This window comes from Ovis aries, chromosome 7, assembly GCF_016772045.2.
Source record: "Ovis aries strain OAR_USU_Benz2616 breed Rambouillet chromosome 7, ARS-UI_Ramb_v3.0, whole genome shotgun sequence".
Classification (NCBI taxonomy): Eukaryota; Metazoa; Chordata; class Mammalia; order Artiodactyla; family Bovidae; genus Ovis; species Ovis aries.
This window is the reverse complement of record NC_056060.1, coordinates 20,615,208-20,637,879: the sequence shown is the minus strand read 5'-3', so window position 1 is coordinate 20,637,879 and position 22,672 is coordinate 20,615,208. Positions and strand designations below refer to the sequence as shown.

The following is a 22,672-nucleotide window of genomic DNA, read 5'->3' as shown; positions in this document are numbered from 1 at the left end:
GAGCTGCACCCACGGTGGCTCTGCCCCCCGATCCCCCCGCCCCAACCTGCCTCCATCCTGCCAGCGCCCCATCCAAAAGGCCTGTCTCAGTCTTTCTCCCTCAGTTGACAGAACTATGGTGAGAGGGGAGGAGAGTTAATGCCTTGGGGGCAACCCTCGTGGTGGAGGACATGGGTCAGTGCCCCGGTCTCCTGTCTTTCAAAGGGTCAGTTCTATTTTTTCTTTTCTCTTTATGGATCTATTGACTGTAGCCCGCCAGGCTCCTCTGTCCATGGAAATTCCCAGGCAAGAATGCTGGAGTGGGTGGCCATTTCCTTCTCCAGGGAATCTTCCCGACCCAGGGATTGAATCCGGGTCTCGTGTGTCTCCTGCACTGCAGGCAGAATCTTTTACCACGGAGCCACTGGGAAAGGCCCTTATGGTCTAAAAAATTAATAATTTTTTTTTTTTTTTTTTGCCGTGCTGGGTCTTTGCTGCTGCTCCAGCTTCTCTCTAGTTGCGGTCTGTGGGTTTCTTGATGTGGGGCTTCTCTTGTTGCGGAGCATGGGCTCCGGGTACACAGGCTCAGCAGTCGCAGCTCGAGGGCGCGGTAGGTGAGGCTTCAGGCTCAGGCCCAGTAGTTGTGGCTCAGGGCTTAGTTGCTCTGTGGCATGTGGGATCTTCCTGGATCAGGGATCGACCTGTGTCTCCTGCATTGGCAGGCGGACCCTCCACCACTGAGTCACCAGGATAGCCTCAAAGGGTCACTTCTGAGCTTTGTCCTATTACTCTTCAGAGGGCCTCTGACAGGACTGAGCTCCACAACAGTAGCCAGCTCAACAGATGCCTTTTGGGGACACCATCTCCTCCCCTGACTCACATTTTCTGCTCCATCCCTTCTGACCCTTGGGACCACCCTCCGGACGTCTCATGTTCTGGCCTCAGACGGTGTTTTCAGGGGAACACAATCCAAGCCCTCTGCCACGTTTCCTCCTCATTGTTTATCCTCTGGATGTCTTTGTGTCTAGGATCCCTCCCTGTCTGGAGGGAAAGAGGGCAAAAGTGGGAACAGAAATGGATCTAACTCCTTCAGAGATGGGAAATCATGTATTTATGTACCTACAGCTTTCTCATCTGTTATCTCACTCAAATTTTAGCAACAAACCTGTGAGGCAGATTATTATTAGCCCCATTTTATGGATGAAGAAAATGAGATGCTGTGAGAGTTTAAGTAACCCGTCTAAGGTCATACAAAAACTTTAAAAAACCAGGCCTATGCTCTTTCATCCATGGGGTCAAAAAGAATCAGACACTGAGCAACTGAACTGAACTGATGCTCTTTTAGCTGCTTTCTTTTATGGGTGACGTCCTCTGAAAGAGTACTCTGAAAGCAGGACTTTGAATCAATCAAGTAAAAGTTTATGTTTTTCTTTTTTTTTTAACTTCATCCTGTGGCATGTGGGATCTTAGTTTCCTGACCAAGGACTGAACTCCTGCACTGGAAGCTCAGAGTCTTAACCACTGGACCATCAGGGAAGTTCCTATCAACTTTTTTAAGTTAAATATTTTAACAGCATTATTTAAGTAGAGTTGACATTCAATACATTGCCCATATTTAAGGTGTACATTGTAATGAGTTTTGACATACTTATGTGCCAGTGAAACCATCAGCACAGTGAAGACAGTGAACGTATATATCACATCTGAGACTTCCCTGTACCCCCTTTTAATCTTTCCCTCTGCCTTTCTATGCTATTTTCCCTTTCTTGGCAACCACTAATCTGCTTTCTGTCACTTTAGATTGGTTCACCTTTTTAATTTTATTTTATTATAAATGGAATCACATAGTACGTGTTCTTTTTTTATCTGATCTCTTTTACTTAATGTGACTATTTTGAGATTCACCTATGTTGCTGCGTGTATAAACAGGTTAGGGCTTCCCAGGTGGCACTAGTGGTAAAGAACTCACCTGCCAGTGCAGGAGACATAAGAGACGCCGGTTTGATCCCTACATTGGGAAGATCCCCTAGAGGCGGGCATGGTAACCCACTCCAGTTTTCTTGCTTGGAGAATCCCGTGGATTGAGGAGCATGGTAGGCTACAGTCCAAAGGGTCACAAAGGACTGGGCGTGACTGAAGTGACAGCATGCATGCATAGTTTACTCCTGCTTATTGCTGAGTGGTTTTCTGTTGTACCACAATTTCTTCATCAGTTTATCTGTTCACGGACAATAATTTTCGGCTCTTACAAATGCACATGTCATGTACAAGTCTTCGTATAGGCCTATGTTTCCAGTTCTCTCAGGTGAATATCTAGGAGTGGAATGTTCAGTCACATGATAGGGATATTTAACTTTTGAAGAAACTTCTAAACATCTTGTCAGTGTGGTTGTACCATTTTACACTCCTACCACTGATGAGTGAGCCTGCGCTCACAGGGGATTGTCCACCGCAGAGTCCCAAACAGACCTACACCAAGACATATTATAATAAAAGTTGCAAAAATTAAAAGTAAAGAGAAGATCCTAAAGGGAGCAAGAAAAAGAAAAAGGTTTAATAACAAGATAATCCTCATAAGACTATCAGCTGATTTCTCTACAGAAACACTGCAGGGCAGAAGGGAGTGGCAAAATATATTCAAAAGCCTTAAGAGGGAAAAATCTACATCCTAGAATACACTACCCAGTAAGATTATCATTTATAATAGGAGAAATAAGTAATTTCTCAGATGAGCAAAAACTAAACGAATACAGCAATACTAAACTTATCCTAAAAGAAATACCGAAAGGTCTTTTCTATATAGAAAAGAAGCAAGAAGATATAGGAAGAAATTAATCATAATTGGAAAGTAAATCACTTAAATTAGCCAGTATAGAGATCAAAGGGGAAAAAATACCTATTTGTGAAAGTGATAATAAAAAAAAGGAACAGCAAAAGGTTAAACGGGAAAATGTGAAAAAAAAAAAAAAAGGACATCAAAACCATAAAATGTGGGAAAAGAGAGTAAGAACATGCAGGTTCTTCTTTTCTTTTGCAGAATGTGTTTGAGCCTCAAACAAGCAAAAACTAAAAGAATACAGCAATACTAAAGGCTGTATCAGCCTAAAGTAAACAGATATAGGAAGGGGTTAACATACTTGAAAAACAGGGCAGCCACAAATAAAAAACATACAATAGATTCACAAATGCCAAAAAGAAGAGAAAACAAGCATGAAATAAAAGGAAATTCAGTTCAGTTCAGTTCAGTCGCTCAGTCGTGTCCAACTCTTTGTGACCCCATGAATCGCAGCACACCAGGCCTCCCTGTCCATCACCAACTCCTGGAGTTCACTCAGACTCACGTCCATCGAGTCAGTGATGCCATCCAGCCATCCCATCCTCTGTCATCCCCTTCTCCTCCTGCCCCCAATCCCTCCCAGCATCAGAGTCTTTCCCAATGAGTCAACTCTTCACATGAGGTGGCCGAAGTACTGGAGTTTCAGCTTTAGCATCATTCCTTCCAAAGAAATCCCAGGGCTGATCTCCTTCAGAATGGACTGGTTGGATCTCCTTGCAGTCCAAGGGACTCTCAAGAGTCTTCTCCAACACCACAGTTTAAAAGCATCAATTCTTCAGCGCTCTGCCTTCTTCACAGCCCAACTCTCACATCCATATATGACCACAGGAAAAACCATAGCCTTGACTAGATAGACCTTAGTCGGCAAAGTAATGTCTCTGCTTTTGGATATACTATCTAGGTTGGTCGTAACTTTTCTTCCAAGGAGTAAGCGTCTTTTAATTTCATGGCTGCAGTCACCATCTGCAGTGATTTTTGGAGCCCCCCAAAATAAAGTCTGACACTGTTTCCACTGTTTCCCATCTAGTTCCCATGAAGTGATGGGACTGGATGCCATGATCTTTGTTTTCTGAATGTTGAGCTTTAAGCCAACTTTTTCACTCTCCTCTTTCACTTTCATCAAGAGGCTTTTTAGTTCCTCTTCACTTTTTGCCATAAGGGTGGTGTCATTTGCATATCTGAGGTTATTGATATTTCTCCCAGCAATCTTGATTCCAGCTTGTGTTTCTTCCATTCCAGCGTTTCTCATGATGTACTCTGCATATAAGTTAAATAAGCAGGGTGACAATATACAGCCTTGGCGTACTCCTTTTCCTATTTGAAACCAGTCTGTTGTTCCATGTCCAGTTCTAACTGTTGCTTCCTGACCTGCATACAGATTTCTCAAGAGGCAGGTCAGGTTCTCTGGTATTCCCATCTCTTTCAGAATTTTCCACAGTTTATTGTGATCCACAAAGTCAAAGGCTTTGGCATAGTCAATAAAGCAGAAAAAGGCAATTATCAAACTACCAAAAGAAAAAGAAAGAACCAAAAGAAGAAACAAAGAATCAACTGGAAAACAAAGTTTAAAATGGCAATAAGTACATATGTATCAACAATTTTCTTAAATTCAATGGACCGAATGCTCCAATCAAAAGACATGGAGTGGCAGACTGGATTAAAATTTAAAAAACACGAACTTACCATATGCTGCCTACAGGAGGCACACCTTTGGGCAAAGGACACACATAGGATGAAGTGAGGGAATGGGAAAAGATACTTCATGCAAATGAAAATGACAGGAAAGTGGCAGTTATAATACTCACAGGAGACAAAATAGACTTTAAAGCAAAAGCTATAAAGAAAGATAAAGAAGGACAATATATAACGATAAAAGGACCAATCAAGAAGATTTTATTAATACACTCATCAATATAGAAGCACCCAAGTACATACACAAATACTGACAGACATAAAGGGAGAAATTGACAGGAATACAGTAGTAGAAGATTTTAACATCAAAGGACAAATTTTCTAAACAGAAAATCAATCAGGCAACAGAGATCCTCAATGATACAATAGAACAGTTAGACTTAATTGATGTTTTCAGGACATTACACCCCCATGCCCATCCCCCCAAATCACGCTCTTCTCGAGTCCACATGGAACATTCTCTAGGACTGACCACATACTAGGGCACAAAACTAACTTCAATAAATTTAAGAGTATAGAAACTATTTCAAGCATCTTCTCTGACCACGGTGGACTAAAACTAGAAATCAACCACAAGAAGAGAAAGGACAAAAAAGCCCAATTACATGAAGACTAAACAGCATGCTGCTAAAAAACCAAAGGGTTAACAAGGACATTAAAAAATACCTTGAGACAAATGACAATCAAAATGCATATAAAATATATGAGATGCAGCAAAAGCAGTTCTTAGAGGGAAATTGGTAGTGATACAGGCCTTCCTTAAAAAAACAAAAACAAGAAAAATCTCAAGTAAACAACCTAACCTACCACCTAAAAGAATTACAAAAAGAAGAAAAAACAAGACCTAAAGTCAGTAGAAGGAAGGAAATAATAAAAATCAGGGAGGAAATAAATAAAACAGAGATTAAAAAAACAATAGAAAAAAATCAATAAAATCAAGAGCTGGTTCTTTGAAAGGGTAAACAAAACTGACAAACCTCTGGGCAGACTCAACAAGGAGAAAGGAGAGAGAACCAAAATAAATAAAATAAGAAGTGAAAAAGGAGAAATTACAACTGGTACTACAGAAATTGAAAGAAACAAACAAAAAAAGAACAATTATATGCCAACAAATTTGACAACCTAGAAGAAATGGACAACTTTCTAGAAACACACAGCTCAACCAAAACTGAATCAAGCAGAAACAGATAATTTGAACAGACCAATCACTAGAAGAGAAGTAGAATCTGGAACTTAAAAACTCCCCACAGGGACTTCCCTGATGGTCCAGTGGTTGAGTCCATGCTTCCAATATAGGGGCTGTGAGTTTGATCACTGGTGGGGGTACTAAGATCCTATATGCCATCAGTTTAGTTCAGTTCAGTCGCTCAGTCATGTCTGACTCTTTGCGGTCCCATGAATCGCAGCACGCCAGGCCTCCCTGTCCATCACCAAATCCCGGAGTTCACTCAGACTCACGTCCATCAAGTTGGGGATGCCATCCAGCCATCTCATCCTCTGTCATCCCCTTCTCCTCCTGCCCCCAATCCCTCCCAACATCAGAGTCTTTTCCAATGAGTCAACTCTTCACATGAGGTGGCCAAAGTACTGGAGTTTCAGCTTTAGCATCATTCCTTCCAAAGAAATCCCAGGGCTGATCTCCTTCAGAATGGACTGGTTGGATCTCCTTGCAGTCCAAGGGACTCTCAAGAGTCTTCTCCAACACCACAGTTCAAAAGCATCAATTCTTCAGCACTCAGCCTTCTTCACAGTCCAACTCTCACATCCATACATGACCACAGGAAAAACCATAGCCTTGACTAGACAGACCTTAGTTGGCTAAGCAATGTCTCTGCTTTTGAATATGCTATCTAGATTGGTCATAACTTTTCTTCCAAGGAGTAAGCGTCTTTTAATTTCATGGCTGCAGTCACCATCTGCAGTGATTTTGGAGCCCAAAAAATAAAGTCTGACACTGTTTCCACTGTTTCCCCATCTATTTCCCGTATGCCATCTGGAACAGCCAAAAAACAAAACAAAACAAAAACTCCCTACAAACAAAAGTCCAGGACCAGATGAATTCACAGGTGAATTCTACCAAACATACAAAGAAGACCTTATACTGATTCTTCTCAAACTCTCCCAAAAGAAGCCACTCTCACACTGATACCAAAATCAAAGATACTATCAAAACAGAAAATTGCAGACCTATATCTTTGACAAATATAGATGCAAAAATTCTTAACAAAATATTACCAGACTCCAACAATACATAAAAAAGATCATATACTACGACCAAGTGAGATTCAACCCAAGTTCATAAGTGAAGAAAGCGAAAGTGAAAGTCACTCAGTCGTGTCCAACTCTGTGACCCCCATGGAATATAGTCCATGGAATTCTCCAGGCCAGAATACTGGAGTGGGTAGCCATTCCCTTCTCCAGGGGATCTTCCCAACCCAGGGATCAAACCCAGGTCTCCCACACTGCAGGCAGATTCTTTACCAGCTGAGCCACCCGGGAAGCCCCAAGTTCGTTAGGATTCTCCTTTTCTTTTAGTTCTGCTATCTCTCCTGTCAAAATGTTCCTCTTTTGCTTAAGTTATAGGGAACCAGGCTCTGTTGCTTCCAACCAACCATCTCTTATGGATAGAACTGTTTTGTTACGTCACCTGAATTATTGGTTATTATTAAATTTTTTATTAGTTTATAACTTTCACCTTTATGTTTTATCTTCCAATTACATAATATGTAGCTGGAAGGAACCACTAAGTATCAGGGTGGTCTGTTACACAGCATTTGCTCAGGCTTGAGGTCCAGGATCTAGGTGATGAGATCTGGGCCCTCGTGCCTGAGCTTGGTGCTGTAATGGGATGAGACTTGAAGGTCTTATGGGGAGAGGATGAATGCGAGAGGAATGTGGATTGTTATGACCAGATGGAGACAGATTTAATTTTCTAAAGAAGACCATATGTATGTGTTTACTGCATTCTACATGCTCTTCTTCCAATATAACTGATACTTCTTCTACCCAGCGGCGGGGGGTTTATGTTCTCATCCCTTGATTCTGGCCAGGGGCTTGTGACTTTCAGGACTAGGACGTGGGCTTCCCTAGTGTGTCAGTGGTAAAGAATCTGCTTGCCAGTGCAGGAGACATGGGTTCAGTCCTAATCCCTGATCTGGGAAGATCCCACATGCCGCAAAGGAACTAAGCCCACGTGCCTCAACTGTGAAGCCTGTGCTCTAGAGTCTGGGAGCCTGAACTGCTGAGCCCACATGTCGAAGCTACTGAAGCTAGAGCACCTAGGAACCCTTGCTCTGCGATAAGAGAAGCCACTGCAATGAGAAACCCGTGCACTACAACTAGAGAAAAGCCTGCTCAGCAATGAAGACTAAGCACAGCCAACGATAAATTAATAAACGAAAAAATTATATATATTAAAAAAAACTAGGCTAGGAAAAGTACGTAGCGTCTACCTGAAGCATGCTCTCGAAGCTGCTGTTTTGTAAGGAAGCCCAAGCCACACCGAACAGTCATATGTATGTGGTACAACCAGTTGTTCTGGCTAGTTTCATCCAACAGCCAATGTCAATAGCTAGACATGTGACAGTTACAGCTCCTAGCCTTCAAGTCCCTCACCAGACGTTGTGGAGCAGATAAGGAGCCTTCCTCACTCCTGAATTTCTTAACCATGAGAGATAACAAATGATCATTATGGTTTGAAGGCACCTGGTTTTGAAAGTGATTTGTTATGCAATAATAGAAACTATTACAGTAAAAATGTGAAGTGTTTGTATTTAAAACATTTCAGTGAAGGAGGCACCTGAAAGCTGTTAGCTTCAAGGAGAAACAAAAACGTATTGCAATTTTTGGAACTTACTGTGAAATGGGATTGTTAATGAATTGTGCCAATCTTTTCCTTAGATTTTTTTCTATCTATTGCTTTCTGTGAAAAATATTTTTAAATCAAAATATTTAGTCATTAAAAGGAATGAATACTGGTATGTACTACCAGTGGATGAACTTTGAAAACATTAGGCTAAGTGGAGGCAAATTTATAGGGACAGAAAGTGAATTATTGGTTTCCAGGGAGAAAGGGAAGGGGGAAATCGGGAGTGACTGCTAGTAGGTAGGGCATTTCTTTGGGGGTTATGAAAATAGCCTGGATTTAGATATGGTGATAGCTGCACAGCCTTGTACATACACTAAAACCTACTGAGTTGTACATTCCAAAAGAGTGGATTTTATGGTATATGGATTATATCTCAAAAAATTAAGACTATGAAAGTTTTCTTTGATCAGCCATAAGTCAGACAGAACAACAAATCTGGCTGTACTGTCTACATGTGAAGATCAATTTTGACAAAATCATTGACAAATTTGCAAAAATTAAGACCTGGAACAGAAATTGTAATGTTATAATTCATTCTTATGACAGACCGATGTGTAAGTATATGTTTTTTCTTTATATTTAAAATAAAAATTATATGCATAAAATCATAATTATTAATCTGTTGCTTTTTTCTTATACTGCCATATATATATATAAATGTAGATAATCTGTAACTATATGCCATGTATATCTATATCTATATGACATATATATAGATATATTTACTTGCCTTTTTAAACACGTGAGCATATGAAGTCAATAAAAGAAAATTATTATTCTCTATTTTGGCTATTATTGTTTCATACATGATTAATACTGAAAATCATATAGATAAGGTTTAAAAATTATATGCTTCAGTTATCAAATGTGTAAAGTATGTCATTGATGTTAATACTGTTATTGAGAGTCAAGGTCTATACTGGAATGGCAATGAAGGGAATGCAAAGGAAGGAGATAGATAAGTATAGATAGATAGATACTCTGTGAATAAAATAGATAGTTCTGTACAGTTAGGGGGCAAGGAAGAAGGAGATGTCAAGTATGAAATGTATCTCCCACCTGATAATAACCAACAATTCTTGGAGGCTTGGTCTATAAATATAGGCACCCAATGCCCAGAAATGCCTCTAAACATTGAAGTTCCTCAATACATATTTTTTGTTTGAATGAAACATCTTAGATAGGACACATCTTACTTAGCTCACTTATTCTCCATCCATCTTTTTACTCCAGCTATTACTATGGCAACCAACTGCTTGCCCCTGTCACCTGAGAGTACCAGCTTGCAGGTATAGCTCCTATTTTTATGCCTCTTGCTCAGGGGCTTCTTTGCTGCAGCACTGTGGAATACCTACCATTTTCTGACACTTGTGTAAAGCTGGAAGAGTGAGGGAATTAACAGTCAAAGGGGAACTTTTGACCATTGGGGGTGAGGGTGAGTAGATGAATATCCTGTCTCTGGAATCACATTCTGTATGGCTACACAGAAAGTGCTCAGTGGGACAATGTTCCAAGTTGTTCGAGGTGGCCACCAGCTCCACATCACCTGTTTGGATGGCTTTTCCTCTTTCCCATTTCACTCTTCCCATTTCCCCATTTTTGTCCCCTGTGGTTGCTCTCCACAATACCTGCATCTCATTGTTTTTTAAGGGTTTGATTGTTTGGGGGTGGGGGGAAGGCCACTCTAAGATTCCTACATAAAATGTGGTATAGTAGAATTAGCACTGGACAAGGACCCAGAAAACCTGGGTTCCAGACCTAGCTTTCTCACTAATCTCAAATGAAGAGGAGTGTTTTTATTACTATTTTCAAATGTACATGTACTGACAGGAAAAGATCTCCAAGTCATTTGTTAACTGAGAGGGGGAAAAAAAGCAAGTGAAGAAAAATGCTTGCAACATGGTCTGACATACACAAGAAGGGCAGGCATGCATATGTGCATGCTCAGTCGCTAAGCTGTGCCTGACTCTTTGGAGCCCCATAGTCTGTAGCCCTCCAGGGATTTTCCATGGGAGAATGGGGACTCTGTCCATGGGATTTTCCAGTCAAGAATACTGGAACAAGTTGTCATTTCCTCCTCCTTCTTCCCAACCTCTGGATACAACCGGGGTCTCCTGTGCCTCCTGCATTGACAGGCGGATTCTTTATCACTGAGCCACCTGAGAAGCCCGGGCATGTGTACCATATACAGGTTAATAAACGTAGACAAAATGGTGGGGTATCACAGCTTACTATATATTTTTGTATGGCTTGAATTCTTTACAAGGAGACTGTATTTTGTGTAATTTAGAAACAGCAGCAACAACGAAAGTCCGCTTCCAAGGCCGTTGAGTCACGCTTGTGAAAGTGGAGAGCAGAAGTCAACGCTCCATGAACACAAGGTGAGAAAGAGGAGCTGTGCTCAGACGTGCGCGCTAGGGGATCGCGGATCGGGGACCAAGGTCAGGGGTCGAGAAACTGGACCCGCGGGAGGGCAGGCGGCTGGGTCTTTGTGGTCGCCAGGGGGCAGATGTGCGGTGTAACCCAAACCTACAACTACCCACTCTTCCCCGGACTTCGGGGGACTTCGCAGAAGTTATAAATTCCATCCCTTAGCTGCAGTTCAGACAGATCCGAGGGTTCTCAGAGTCGAGGGGAGCCCCCCCTTCCTCTGCCCCACGAGGAAAGCTTGGCGCTCTGAGCAGTCTGCAGGCTCGTTCATACCACTTTTACGCGCAACAACTCTTTTCTCCGTGCGCACTACACCTCCCGGCCCCCACCCGCAGAGGGGAAATTGAGTCACTGGAAGGCGAGGCCAGAGTCTCCAGGGGAATGTGCGCCAACGCCAGTCCTCAGGGCCTTCCAGATGCTGGGAGGAGGGGGAGGGACCTCAGGAAAATACACAGAGGGGGTGAGGGCGGGGGGAGCGGCTGGCTGGGCAGGAGCTGAGCCAGACACATGGAGAAACGCTGCCCAGGATCAAAGGAAATATGACATTTGAAAAGAATGCGCACGTCTGCTAGCGCTGCCGAGCGAATCAGGGGGCGGGGGGGCCGCGGGGTGCGTGGGCGGCGTGTCGGGGATGGAGAGCTAGAGCAGGGGCAGGGTCTCCACCCCCGCCCGCCTTGCCTCGGCTTCCCACGGCCCTCGGTCAGCCTCTTGGGTGCGGGTTGGCAGTCCGTCTCAGGATGCTCCTCACTCTCTCTCTCCTTGGGTCTCTCCTTTCTTTATTTCCATGATGAAGCTGGAAGGGAAATGTAACCTGAGGCGACAAACCAAAGCGGGGAAAAAAAGAAAGGGAAAAAAAAAAAATCAAACCAGGCCACCTCCCCGCTCGGCCTCGGAACATTCTTCTCTCCCCGCCGGCCTGGCTTCTTCTCCCCGCCCCTCCGGCGTCGCGGTCCTGGGCTCGCCGCCGGGGCAGCTCCGCACGTCACTGGGGTCCCCCGGGGCTGGGGGGTCCCCAGGGCGGGCCAGAGGGAGGGCGGGAGGGGAGGGGGGCGGGCAGTCGCCTCGGCCGCGGCGGAGCTCGGGCCGGCCGGGCTAGCCCTCCCCTGCGCCCCGGCCCCGCCGAGCCTGTTTCTCATTAGAGTAGCGGGCGCGGTCCCCGCCCGGCTCCCGAGTGTTTGTAAACGTCTGAGCGGAGGGCCGTCGCTTAACCCCTTCGGTGCGGGGCCCGGGCGCAGCTGCGGGCTGGGCCCTGAGCTGGAGGTCTTTAGACTAAAGGCAGCTGCGGCCTGCTGATAGGTTGGTAGCCTAAGGTCTGCGTAGGGGGAATGGTACCGACACCCATGCCCACACCCTAACCGACCGGCGTCTGAAAAACTAATTTCGACTTAAATCCCTCTCGCACAACAGGACCCCACTATGCCTGGCCTTTCTAGGAACTCCAGTCCGAGTCTTTCTTCCTTCTCCCGCCCAGGTGACAGGTGTCCAACCCAGAGGCCCACCCGGTCTCGGGACTGCTGGACGCCGGTAAACCTGGCCAGGATTCTCAGGAGAGCTGGAGCGGGATGCCAGCGGATCCGAGTTTCATTGCCGACTAAGGTTCTAGGGAGGAAAGAGCCGGCTTCCCTTGGAGGCTAGTTAATGGCCCCTCTGGGTGGCTGGGACTAGGGCAGCAGTAAAGTCCGGCCTGGATTGTCGCCCATCAGGAGTCATGGACCTTTGAACAGTGCCTCAAGACCAATAACTCTTCTTCACTTTTGGGGGACGGGGAGAGATGGACCGGTGGAGGGGCTGGTTCGGCCAGGCACAGGCTTCCTTACAGAAGGCTTAGGCGGGGCGGCCTCAGGCTAGAGTCTTTAAAGGAATGGCCTTCTCCACTTCAGAGCAGCCTGGAGCCATTCTGCACCCCAGAGCCTCGTTGGCCTTAGACGAGGGAAAGGGGAGAAAAGGTGGTGCTTCTTTGCTAGTTGCTGGCTGCACAACTCTCCAGAAAGGGTCTTCCGTGGGCCCTCTACACTGTGGGCCCAGGATGTGGCCCCTTTAAGGCATTCGGACCCAGAGCCCTAGAACTCAGACTAAGTTGGGGATTGCGGTGGGACTGCGCCCTGCGGGAAATGATTGTCACCACTGAGGGCCAATAGGCATCATTATGGTCCTACCAACCCTGGAGAGACCGTTTTCCAATTCAGTTTTGTTCTTTTTTTTTTTTTTTTTTTTTTTTGAGGGGGAGGGACTGGAGAGAGGACCAAGGGAGGGAGAGGGGGAGGGTTGCGGGAGGGAGGGGGCACAAGGAGCGCGTGGTTTTCCCATCTCATCCCTGGAGGAGGGGCTGGAGCATCCCCGGCAGCCAATCAGAGACAGGTTGGGGGAGCACTTTGAAGAAGTTCGGGGAAAAAAGTTTGGAAAAGTTTCTATAATAACGAGGGGGCGTCCGGAGGGAGGCGTCAGCGGCGGAGGAGGGGGCGTCTCAGAGAAGGGAGGGAGGGAGTCGCCGGTTAAGACACTGCAGCCTCCTGAGATCCCCCCTCCCGCCCAGACCGGGACCTGGGGGCTCCGGCCGGACCCATGGGGGCAGCGAGCTGCGAGGATGAGGAGCTGGAGTTTAAGCTGGTGTTCGGGGAGGAAAAGGAGGCCCCCCCGCTGGGCGCGGGTGGGGCGGGGGAAGGTCAGTGCCGGGCTGGGAAGGGGTCTGGGGCTCCGTGAGGGAAGGGAGCGGGTGTCCTGAGTCTGGGGGCTTCAGGAGAGAGAGCCTGGAGTGAGAGATGAGGGGGTCAGAGGTTGCGGGAAGTCGCGGGGCTCGGGGGGATCTGCGGACATGAGGCTGGGGGCCCAGCACCACTTTCTCCTTTTTAGGTCGTGACTGGGGTGGGGGTGGGGGTGCCGTTGGCTGCGCGCCGCCTCTCGGCAGGGCCGACTGTCACTGGGATGCGGGGCGGGTGGGAACACGGTCCTGAGAGCCCAGGGCGCCGCCAGGGAAAGGGGACATTGCGCTCTGGAGCTTGCCCCTCGGGGACGGAGCCCTGGGCCGGCAGACGGGACGCCAGGGGCTGGGGGCGCTCTCAGGCCCCGCCAGGGCGCCCCTCCCCCTCCCCTGTCTGGCCGCAATGAGAGGCAGATGGCTGGGATTGAGCCGGGGGCGGCGGCCGCCGCTCGCACGGAATCCGCGCAGCCCGCGCCCCCGCCCCCCCGCGCCTCGCCGGGGCGGCGCGCAGCACCCCCTTCGCTGCACCCCCGCCCCCGGATTGGGGGGAGTGAGGGAGGAGCCACCTTCCCTCGTCATCACAGCCCTGGCGCCCCCCTTCCCCTGGCCACCGTTGCGATGGCAACTGGGGCTCCTGCCAGCGCCGTTTGGGGGTTTGGGAACCGCTACTAATTGGGTTCATGTGTGAGTCGCCCCCAGCCCAGCCCAATGCTTCCCTAAACACGCCTCCAAACCCAGCTCCAGCCCCTCTCGACCCGCCTTGAGACCCGCCCCCTGTTTGGTACCCCAGATCCCAGCGCCAGAGCCCTGAGGTTCTCTGAGTAGGAAAAGGTCCGGCACTTCTGGATCTATCTTCTCCACCTTCCCAAGTCCAACTCTGCTTTTGTCTTTGTGGCTCTGAAGGGCATTTCAGAGACGTCTCTTTGCTGAGGCGGGGGTAGCATACCGGCTGGGGGTGGCTGCCCACTTCAGGAACCTAGACATCTCACCTGCCTCTTTCTCTCCCCGCCTTCTGCGTCATCCCTGTCTCTGTCTCCTTCCCTTTCCACAGAACTGGACTCAGAAGACGCCCCACCATGCTGCCGTCTGGCCCTGGGGGAGCCCCCTCCCTATGGCGCTGCTCCCATTGGCATTCCCCGGCCTCCACCCCCTCGGCCTGGCATGCACTCCCCACCACCCCGCCCGGCCCCCTCACCTGGCACTTGGGAGAGCCAGCCAGCCCGGTCAGTGAGGCTGGGGGGGCCGGGAGGGAGCTCCGGGGGGGCTGGGGGAAGCCGTGTTCTTGAGTGCCCCAGCATCCGCATCACCTCTATCTCACCCACTCCTGACCCACCAGCTGCGCTGGAGGACAACCCAGATCCCTGGGGGGAAGGCTCCCCCAGGGACTACCCCCCACCGGAAGGCTTTGGAGGCTACCGAGAGGCAGGGGGGCAGGGTGGGGGCCCATTCTTCAGTCCGAGCCCAGGCAGCAGCAGCCTGTCCTCCTGGAGCTTCTTTTCGGATGCCTCGGACGAGGCAGCCTTGTATGCGGCCTGTGATGAGGTGGAGTCTGAGCTAAATGAGGCAGCCTCCCGCTTTGGCCTGGGCTCCCCACTGCCCTCACCCCGGGCCTCCCCGAGGCCATGGACCCCCGATGACCCCTGGAGCCTGTATGGTCCGAGTCCCGGAGGCCGGGGGCCAGAGGATAGCTGGCTACTCCTCAGTGCTCCTGGGCCCACCCCAGCCTCCCCACGACCTGCCTCTCCATGTGGCAAGAGGCGCTATTCCAGCTCAGGAACCCCATCTTCGGCCTCCCCAGCTCTGTCCCGCCGAGGCAGCCTAGGGGAGGAGGGGCCTGAACCACCTCCACCACCCCCCTTGCCTCTGGTCCGGGACCCTGGCTCCCCTGGCCCCTTTGACTATGTGGGAGCCCCATCGGCCGAAAGCATCCCGCAGAAGACCCGGAGGACTTCCAGCGAGCAGGCCGTGGCCCTGCCTCGGTCTGAGGAGCCTGCCCCGTGCAATGGGAAGCTGCCCTCGGGAGCAGAGGAGGCCGGGGCTCCTCCTGGGGGTCCTCGGAAGGAGGCGGCTGGCATGGACTACCTGGCGGTGCCTTCTCCACTGGCGTGGTCCAAGGCCCGGATCGGGGGACACAGCCCCATCTTCAGGTGAGGGTTGTGCCTGAAATCACTACTGTCTCCAGCCATCCCACACAGGGAGCAGGAGGGTCAAGGGATGAATTTGGAAAAGGTCCTAGGGCACAGAAAAGAGAATCTACTACCAGCTTGACTGCTGCCATTCACTCAGTTTTAGGAAGCATTTTTTAACATGCATCTCTTTGGACAGATGATTTGCCTAAGGTCAGTCACTCCTTGTATATTAATTAGAAAAAGTCCCTGGAACCCTAGAAGGACCACCTAGGTAAAGGAGGAATTCCTCTAGGCATCCTCCATCCCTAGCTCTGTGCTGGATCCTGGGCTGGAATTCTGCCCTGCAATGGGCAGCGGGAAGTCCCCTTTCTCTAACTCAATTTCTCAGGCCTGACTTGTGGCTTAAATGTATATCTGCAAAATTTGGATGAAGTAGCATGTGTTTGCAAGTCAAAGAATTCATGTTAAAACAAGCAGTTCTTACTGCCCTTCTACACCTCTCACCCTCAAAGAACCGTGTCTATTTCTATAATCCTAAGGCTTGGATGTCAGATTGAGCTGGTTTCATCCAGAAAAATTCCCTGGGGGAAAGAAACCTTAGCACCCATTCCTCTGGGTTCTTATAGGGCAGGGTTTCTCAGCCTCAGCTCTCCTGATATTTTGAGCAGAATAATTCTTTGTTGTGTTGGTTATGCTGGACATTGTAGGATATTTAGCAGCATCCTGGCCTCTATCCACTCTCCTAGTTGTAACAACTTTTTAGTTGTTTCCAGACATTGCCGAGTGTCACCTGGAGGCACTTACCAGTTGAGATTCCCTGGCCCAGAGTGTCTGGGTGCTCACTACAAGGAATTTGCATCTGTATCCCCAGCTCTCTGGAACCCACCCGTCCAGCGCCAACTAGTGGAAAGTGTGCTGGCCTGGGAAGGCATGCGATCAGTCCCTGCTCTGTTAGTTGCTGGGTTGCTTAGGCCACTGTGTTCTACTTGAAATTCGAGATCTTAGCTCCTGATCACTAGACCAGGGATGGAACCTGTACCTCCTGCAGTTGAAAGCTTAGAGTCCTAACCACTGGACCACCAGGGAATTCCCTGGATTTGTGCTTCTTTATTTGACTCTTCCCATCCAGGCCTGGGAGGGTTAGACCGGGCTTGGGGTTCCTCTGTATCCCAGGGGAACACTTGCCCCACCCCCACCAGACCCAGTGTTCAGAGCTGGGAAGAAGGGAGTCTCAGTCCTGGTGTCCCCCACCCCCCTATCTTGAGGGCCTCTGAGAGGCCTGTCCCCATTGCCCCTGATTCTAGGCTGTGGACCATTTTACTTCTGCTCTGATTTCCTTTCTCTCAAACCCACCCGCCCCTTCCTCCCTCACACACCTGGGAGTTGGGACCCAGGGTTGCCCTGACTCAGGTCTGAGGCTGCAGGTGATCACTGCTTCTCTGTGTCTCTCTCCAGGACCTCTGCCCTCCCCCCGCTGGACTGGCCTTTGCCCAGCCAGTATGAGCAGCTGGAGCTGAGGATCGAGGTACAGCCCAGAGCCCACCACAGGGCCCACTATGAGACAGAGGGCAGCCGGGGAGCTGTCAAAGCAGCCCCTGGTGGTCACCCTGTAGTCAAGGTAAGTGGTAGAAGCCAGGCCTGATAGCCTGTCTCTTCTCCAGTCCCAGATCCCTGCAGATGGGCTCCAGCTGTGCAGACCCATGGCACTGCCCTTTCCCACACTCTCTTCTCAGCAATGACCCTGCAGGCCGCCTGGGGGAGGGACTAGTGCTGGGGGAGGAAGGGTGCACTTCAGGGACCCGGATGTACTTTCTACTCTTCTGTCCCTCCACCCCCACTCCATTCATCCCATGGGACACCAGCCTCCCGTCTACTCTGGAAGATGGTGGGCTGCCAGATGTGGGGGAGGGGTTAGGCTGAGGCCAAAGTTCACTGGGAGTTAGGTTTTCTCCGTTGAGTTGGGCCAGTCTCTCGTGGAAGATTTTCCCCTTCACCCAGCCCAGTTTGGGCCTCATTCCAAGAATAACACTGTGAACTCCAGGCCACGTTTTCTCCCCAGCTGGTGGAGAGTTGGTGCCCAATCCCCCCTGGGAATCCCTTCCAGGATATCCGTTATCTTTCACTCCTCTGGAGGGGGCTGGGGTGGGGACTGAAAACTTGGGGGTGGGTGAAGGATGAGACAGGGCAGATTTCAGCTGGGTGGCCTCGTCTCCCTCTGCCAGCTCCTGGGCTACAGCGAGAAGCCCCTGACCCTGCAGATGTTCATCGGCACCGCGGACGAGAGGAACCTGCGGCCCCATGCTTTCTATCAGGTGCACCGCATCACAGGCAAGATGGTAGCCACGGCCAGCTACGAAGCCGTAGTCAGTGGCACCAAGGTGCTGGAGATGACCCTGCTCCCTGAGAACAACATGGCGGCCAAGTAGGTTCTCACTCCACCTCCTTCTAGTCTTTGGGCTTCAGGACTAGCCTTTTCCATGGAGCCTAAGCTAGGCCAACTCTTCCTCTCCCCAGAGGAGTTAGACATCCTCCCTAGGAGGTGCCAGGCCCTCTCACTATCTAGAAGAGGACTTTGGGCGTGGGGAGCACTCTGGGTTAAAACAGCCACCCCCATAATCTCCCAGAGAAGGTCATTTAGGGCTTTGGATGGAGGATGGGGACTCCTTTCTTGGGGGGCATCCCCTTCTGGCCTCAGATGGGACGGCTTGCCTTCTGTTCTTTGGCTTCAGCATTGACTGTGCCGGAATCCTGAAGCTGCGGAACTCAGATATCGAACTGCGGAAGGGCGAGACGGACATCGGGCGCAAGAACACACGCGTGCGGCTGGTGTTCCGAGTACACGTGCCCCAAGGCAGCGGGAAGGTGGTCTCGGTGCAGACAGCATCGGTGCCCATCGAGTGCTGTGAGCAAAGAGGCCCTGTGCCACCTTTCTGCCTCTGGCTAACTTCTTGTCTGTGTATCTGTCTGCCCATCTCCTCCGCAGAGTGTGCCTTGCCTGGCTGGTCCCCTAAGGGACCCAGCCTTTATTTCTGTTGTGCATGGGCTGGGGGAAGTGTTCTATTTTCCCCCTGCTGCAGATTCGATCCCTGGGCTGGACCAGAGCAACCCTAGCCTCCATCTGCCCCTGGGCAGCCCCTTGTTGCCCTCTCTCTCCGCCCAGGAGGGGTTCCTTACATGGTCTGTGTGACCCCAGGAAGACTGTTGTTTTTCTTGTGTGTCTGCCGCTGAGGAGGGCTCCTCCAGGCCCTGTGGCAGTTATCCTAGGCAGGGTGGGGGCGCAGGAGCCTGTCCTCTCCATAGCAGCCCAGCCAGGCCTTTCCTGCACTGCTCTGCAGCCCAGCGATCAGCTCAGGAGCTGCCCCAGGTGGAGGCCTACAGCCCCAGTGCCTGCTCTGTCAGGGGAGGGGAGGAGCTCGTGCTAACTGGCTCCAACTTCCTGCCAGACTCCAAGGTGGTGTTCATCGAGAGGGGCCCTGGTGAGTACCCATTCCGGGAGGAAGAGCTTGGAACGGGGAGGGTGAACAGTCTCTCAACTAGCAAGTGGAGCCTCAATTTCCTTATCTGTAAAATGGAATGGAAAGGCTGCCCTTCCTCTTACACTGTCTGCTCCCCATGGGTATGACAGCCATCTGAAGTGCTCAAGATGGCGAATAAACGTAAGAAATACACATTCTTTTTATTAAAGATGAGTCAGCTGTGAGCTAATTTACCCCCATGTGGATAGGGAAGATGAGAAAGGAAGAGGGGACTATACCCTCACTGCCAGACCCTGAGCTCCTCCTGAGTTTCGGGACTGGCAGCACAGCTATGGCGACAGGAGCCTGTGAGGCACCCCAGCAGAGAGCTGCAGGGGTGCAGATGGGAAGACTGAGGGGCCCAGGTATACCCCCAACCTGAGGCTGCAGCTTGCCCCTAACCCTGCCTGCCCAGAGCCCCAGCCCCTGCCTTCAAGCTTAGCACCCTAGGACCATATCAGAGCAGAGTCAGAGGTTCTGGGTCCTGAGACTTGGAGTCTTATTGACTCCCTTCAAGCTGAGACCATTTCCTACCCATGAACTTCCTTCCAGCTCTATCATGGGAGGGGATGTTTGGAGTTGGGTGGGAGGGCTCATGAGTTTTTTCTGGTTCCTGGACTGGTCCTGCCATTTCTTTTGGCTCAACTGATAGCTTGAGATCTTGCAGACAGTTTTAAACCTGGCCTGTTCCATTCAGTTGAGTAAACAGGGAGTGGGTTCTTTTGTGAGCCAGGCTTTGTTGGGACCTTCCGAGTCTGGCCTTAGCTCAGCAAGAGGGGAAATGGCAGAGGCCTGGGCAGTGGGCAGGGACTGTGGGGCTGGGCTGAAGCTCCCTGTTCTTTCTGCACAGATGGAAAGTTGCAATGGGAGGAGGAGGCCACGGTGAACCGGCTGCAGAGCAATGAGGTACCCATGTTCCTAGGGTCTCCACCCTGGGGGTGGGAAGAGTCAGGAAATTCTCAGCTGACTCCCTTGCTTTGGGAGTTGACTCCAGAAGCTACCTGTTCTTTGCTAGAGGAGACGTCCTGGCCATTCTGGAAGCAGGGACACCTCTGGGGGATGAATTTTGCTCCTTTGCAAATGGAAGTAGCCAGGAGGTGGCGTTTGGGCTGAGCCTAGATCCAGAGGGCTCCCTGCCTCATCCTCTCCTCCGCCCCAGGTGACTCTGACCCTGACGGTCCCCGAGTACAGCAACAAGCGCGTGTCCCGGCCGGTCCAGGCCTACTTCTACGTCTCCAATGGGCGGAGGAAGCGCAGTCCTACCCAGAGTTTCAAGTTCCTGCCTGGTGCGTTCTGGCACAGCCTGCGGTGGCAGGGTGGGGATGTGGGGGCTAAGGCAGGGGCAGAGGGATGCAGTGCCCCATGGGGAGGGGCTAAGGGGTGGGTGAGGCCTGGGCTGGAGAGGTGGGGTTGACTGGTGTGTGGTGGGGAGACTGCCAGCCCTCTCACCAGCATGTCCTCCTGTTTCCCCTCCATCCAGTGATCTTCAAGGAGGAGCCTCTGCCGGATGCATCTCTCCGGGGCTTCCCCTCAGCATCGGGCCCCCCCTTTGGCTCTGACATGGACTTCTCACCACCCAGGCCCCCCTACCCCTCCTATCCCCATGAAGACCCTGCTTATGAAACTCCTTACCTGTCAGAAGGCTTCAGCTATGGCACGCCCCCTCTGTACCCCCAGACGGGGCCCCCACCATCCTACAGACCCGGCCTGCGGATGTTCCCTGAGACTGGGGGTGCCACAGGTTGTGCCCGCCCACCTCCAGTCTCTCTCCTTCCCCGGCCCTTCCCTAGTGACCCCTATGGAGGACGGGGCTCCCCCTTTCCCCTGGGGCTGCAGTTCCCTCCTCCCTCCCCCTTCCGGCCCCCACTGCCTTCATCCCCACCACTTGAAGGTCCCTTCCCTCCCCAGGGCAGTGTTCACCCCCCACCTGCTGAGGGATACAGTGAGGTAGGGCCAAGCTACGGCCCTGGGGAGGGGGCTCCGGAGCAGGAGAAATCCAGGGGTGGCTACGGCAGCGGCTTCCGAGACAGTGTCCCTATCCAGGGTATCACGCTGGAGGAAGGTGGGTGTGGGACCCGGGGCTGCGAGTGTGAGTGTGTGCAAGAGATTGCTCTGCATGTTTACTGAGGGCTGGAGTTTGGCTTTCCAGAGACTGGGCCCTAGTGGCCCCTCGGGGCCAGTTGGAGGTTCTCAGAAGGCAAGTGCCTGGTGCGTGTGGCCAGCTGACTCCGGTTAACTTAATTCTGAAGGGGGCAGGGAGTACCCACCCCACCCTTCTCCTGCCTAGGCCCTTGACCCCAGATCACAAAGACACAGGGCTAGAAGTACTTGCAAGACCATTCAGTCTAGCTCCCTCAATTTGCAGATTCAGACACTGAGTTTCAGAGAAGGGCAGTGGTTTGCTGGTGTTTCAGTCAAGTTTTCCCTTGTCTCACCTCCCCCCAAACATGGTGACTATGGTCTTAAGTGGCGATGAGGACACTTATTTCACCTCTTCTCCTTCCCATTGGCTACACCCACTTCCGGCCCTGCTGACAGTGTGGGCTGAGCCAGCAGGAAGGGGCTGGCGTGAGGGCTGGAGAGCCCACGTGGACAGAGTTGAGCAAGATTTGATTGAGAGCGGGTGTTAGGACACAGTGGGGAAACTGAGGCCCAGTGGAAGAGAAGCCAGCCGGTGCAGGAGGAATCTAGAGGCATCCTAGAGGGAGGCCTACCTGGAATGGATTGGGGGTCTCTGGAAAAGGAGGCGACCTGCCCTGCTCCCAGTCTCTCAACTGCCCCTCCTTTACAGTGAGTGAGATCATTGGCCGAGACCTGAGTGGCTTCCCTGCACCTCCTGGAGAAGAGCCTCCCGCCTGAACCATCGCCTGGCACCCCGTCCCCAGCTCTACCCACTTTCCCTTGTCCTGGGGTGGTGGTTCCAGAGGCTTGGGGGCCAATCTGGTTCCATTTTCCCCAGCTCTCGCCTCCTCTCCCTTGCCCTCCCTCCCCTCCTCTAGCTGAGGTGTGGCCCCCCCGTCTGGTGCTGCCTTGAAGGGGTGGGAGCAGGAGAGTGTGGAGGACTGGGGTGGGGGTGGACTCTGGGTGGGGCCTGCACACGAGGACTGGAGGGTTGCCGGGAGCGAAGGCCCTGCCTAGACTGTGTACAGGCCTCCGCATGGGGAGGTCCGGACAGGCTGATGGCTAATAAACTGCTCGCTGACTAGTGCTTCCGGCTCCAGAACTCTTTGGGGAGAGAGATATGGGGCAGCTTACTCTAGCCCTGGCTGGAGGAAGCTTAGAACCTGGTAAGGGGTGGGCTGTGGCTGGGAAGACCACATCCCAGAGTCATGGTACAGGGGGCTGGGGAGGGTTTGAAGGGTCCCAGAGGCTCCTTAGGGGGTTTCCTTGGTGGTGCAGTGGTAAAGAATCTGCCTGTCAATACAAGAGACACTGGTCTATCCCTGGGTTAAGAAGATCCCCTGGAGAAGGAAATGGCAGCCCACTTCCATCTTCTTGCCTGGGAAATGCCATGAACAGAGGAGC

At 51.0% G+C, this 22,672-nt stretch overlaps 1 protein-coding gene and 1 long non-coding RNA gene across 3 annotated transcripts; one reads left to right on the top strand and one right to left on the bottom strand.

The window, feature by feature from the left end:
* Positions 1 to 10,434: 10,434 nt before the first annotated feature.
* On the top strand, positions 10,435 to 22,355 carry NFATC4 (nuclear factor of activated T cells 4). 2 transcript variants are annotated; one of them, XM_042252156.2, is made up of 11 exons: positions 10,435 to 10,566; positions 10,666 to 10,756; positions 14,555 to 15,650; positions 17,088 to 17,250; positions 17,855 to 18,054; positions 18,362 to 18,534; positions 18,968 to 19,108; positions 19,998 to 20,053; positions 20,307 to 20,433; positions 20,628 to 21,209; positions 21,939 to 22,355. In XM_042252156.2, exons 3-11 carry the CDS (start codon positions 14,665 to 14,667, stop codon positions 22,004 to 22,006), a joined length of 2,496 nt encoding a protein of 831 aa, XP_042108090.1. In that variant the 5' UTR covers positions 10,435 to 10,566; positions 10,666 to 10,756; positions 14,555 to 14,664; the 3' UTR covers positions 22,007 to 22,355. The 2 variants fall into 2 exon arrangements, with proteins under 2 accessions (XP_042108090.1, XP_027827384.1); XM_027971583.3 differs by lacking the exons at positions 10,435 to 10,566; positions 10,666 to 10,756 and adding exons at positions 13,089 to 13,163; positions 13,339 to 13,467.
* LOC105608561 (uncharacterized) lies at positions 10,590 to 11,942 on the bottom strand. Its single transcript, XR_003589859.3, has 2 exons — positions 11,681 to 11,942; positions 10,590 to 11,598 (listed from the first exon to the last, which is right to left on the bottom strand). It is a non-coding gene; the product is annotated as an uncharacterized LOC105608561 (long non-coding RNA).
* Positions 22,356 to 22,672: the final 317 nt, after the last annotated feature.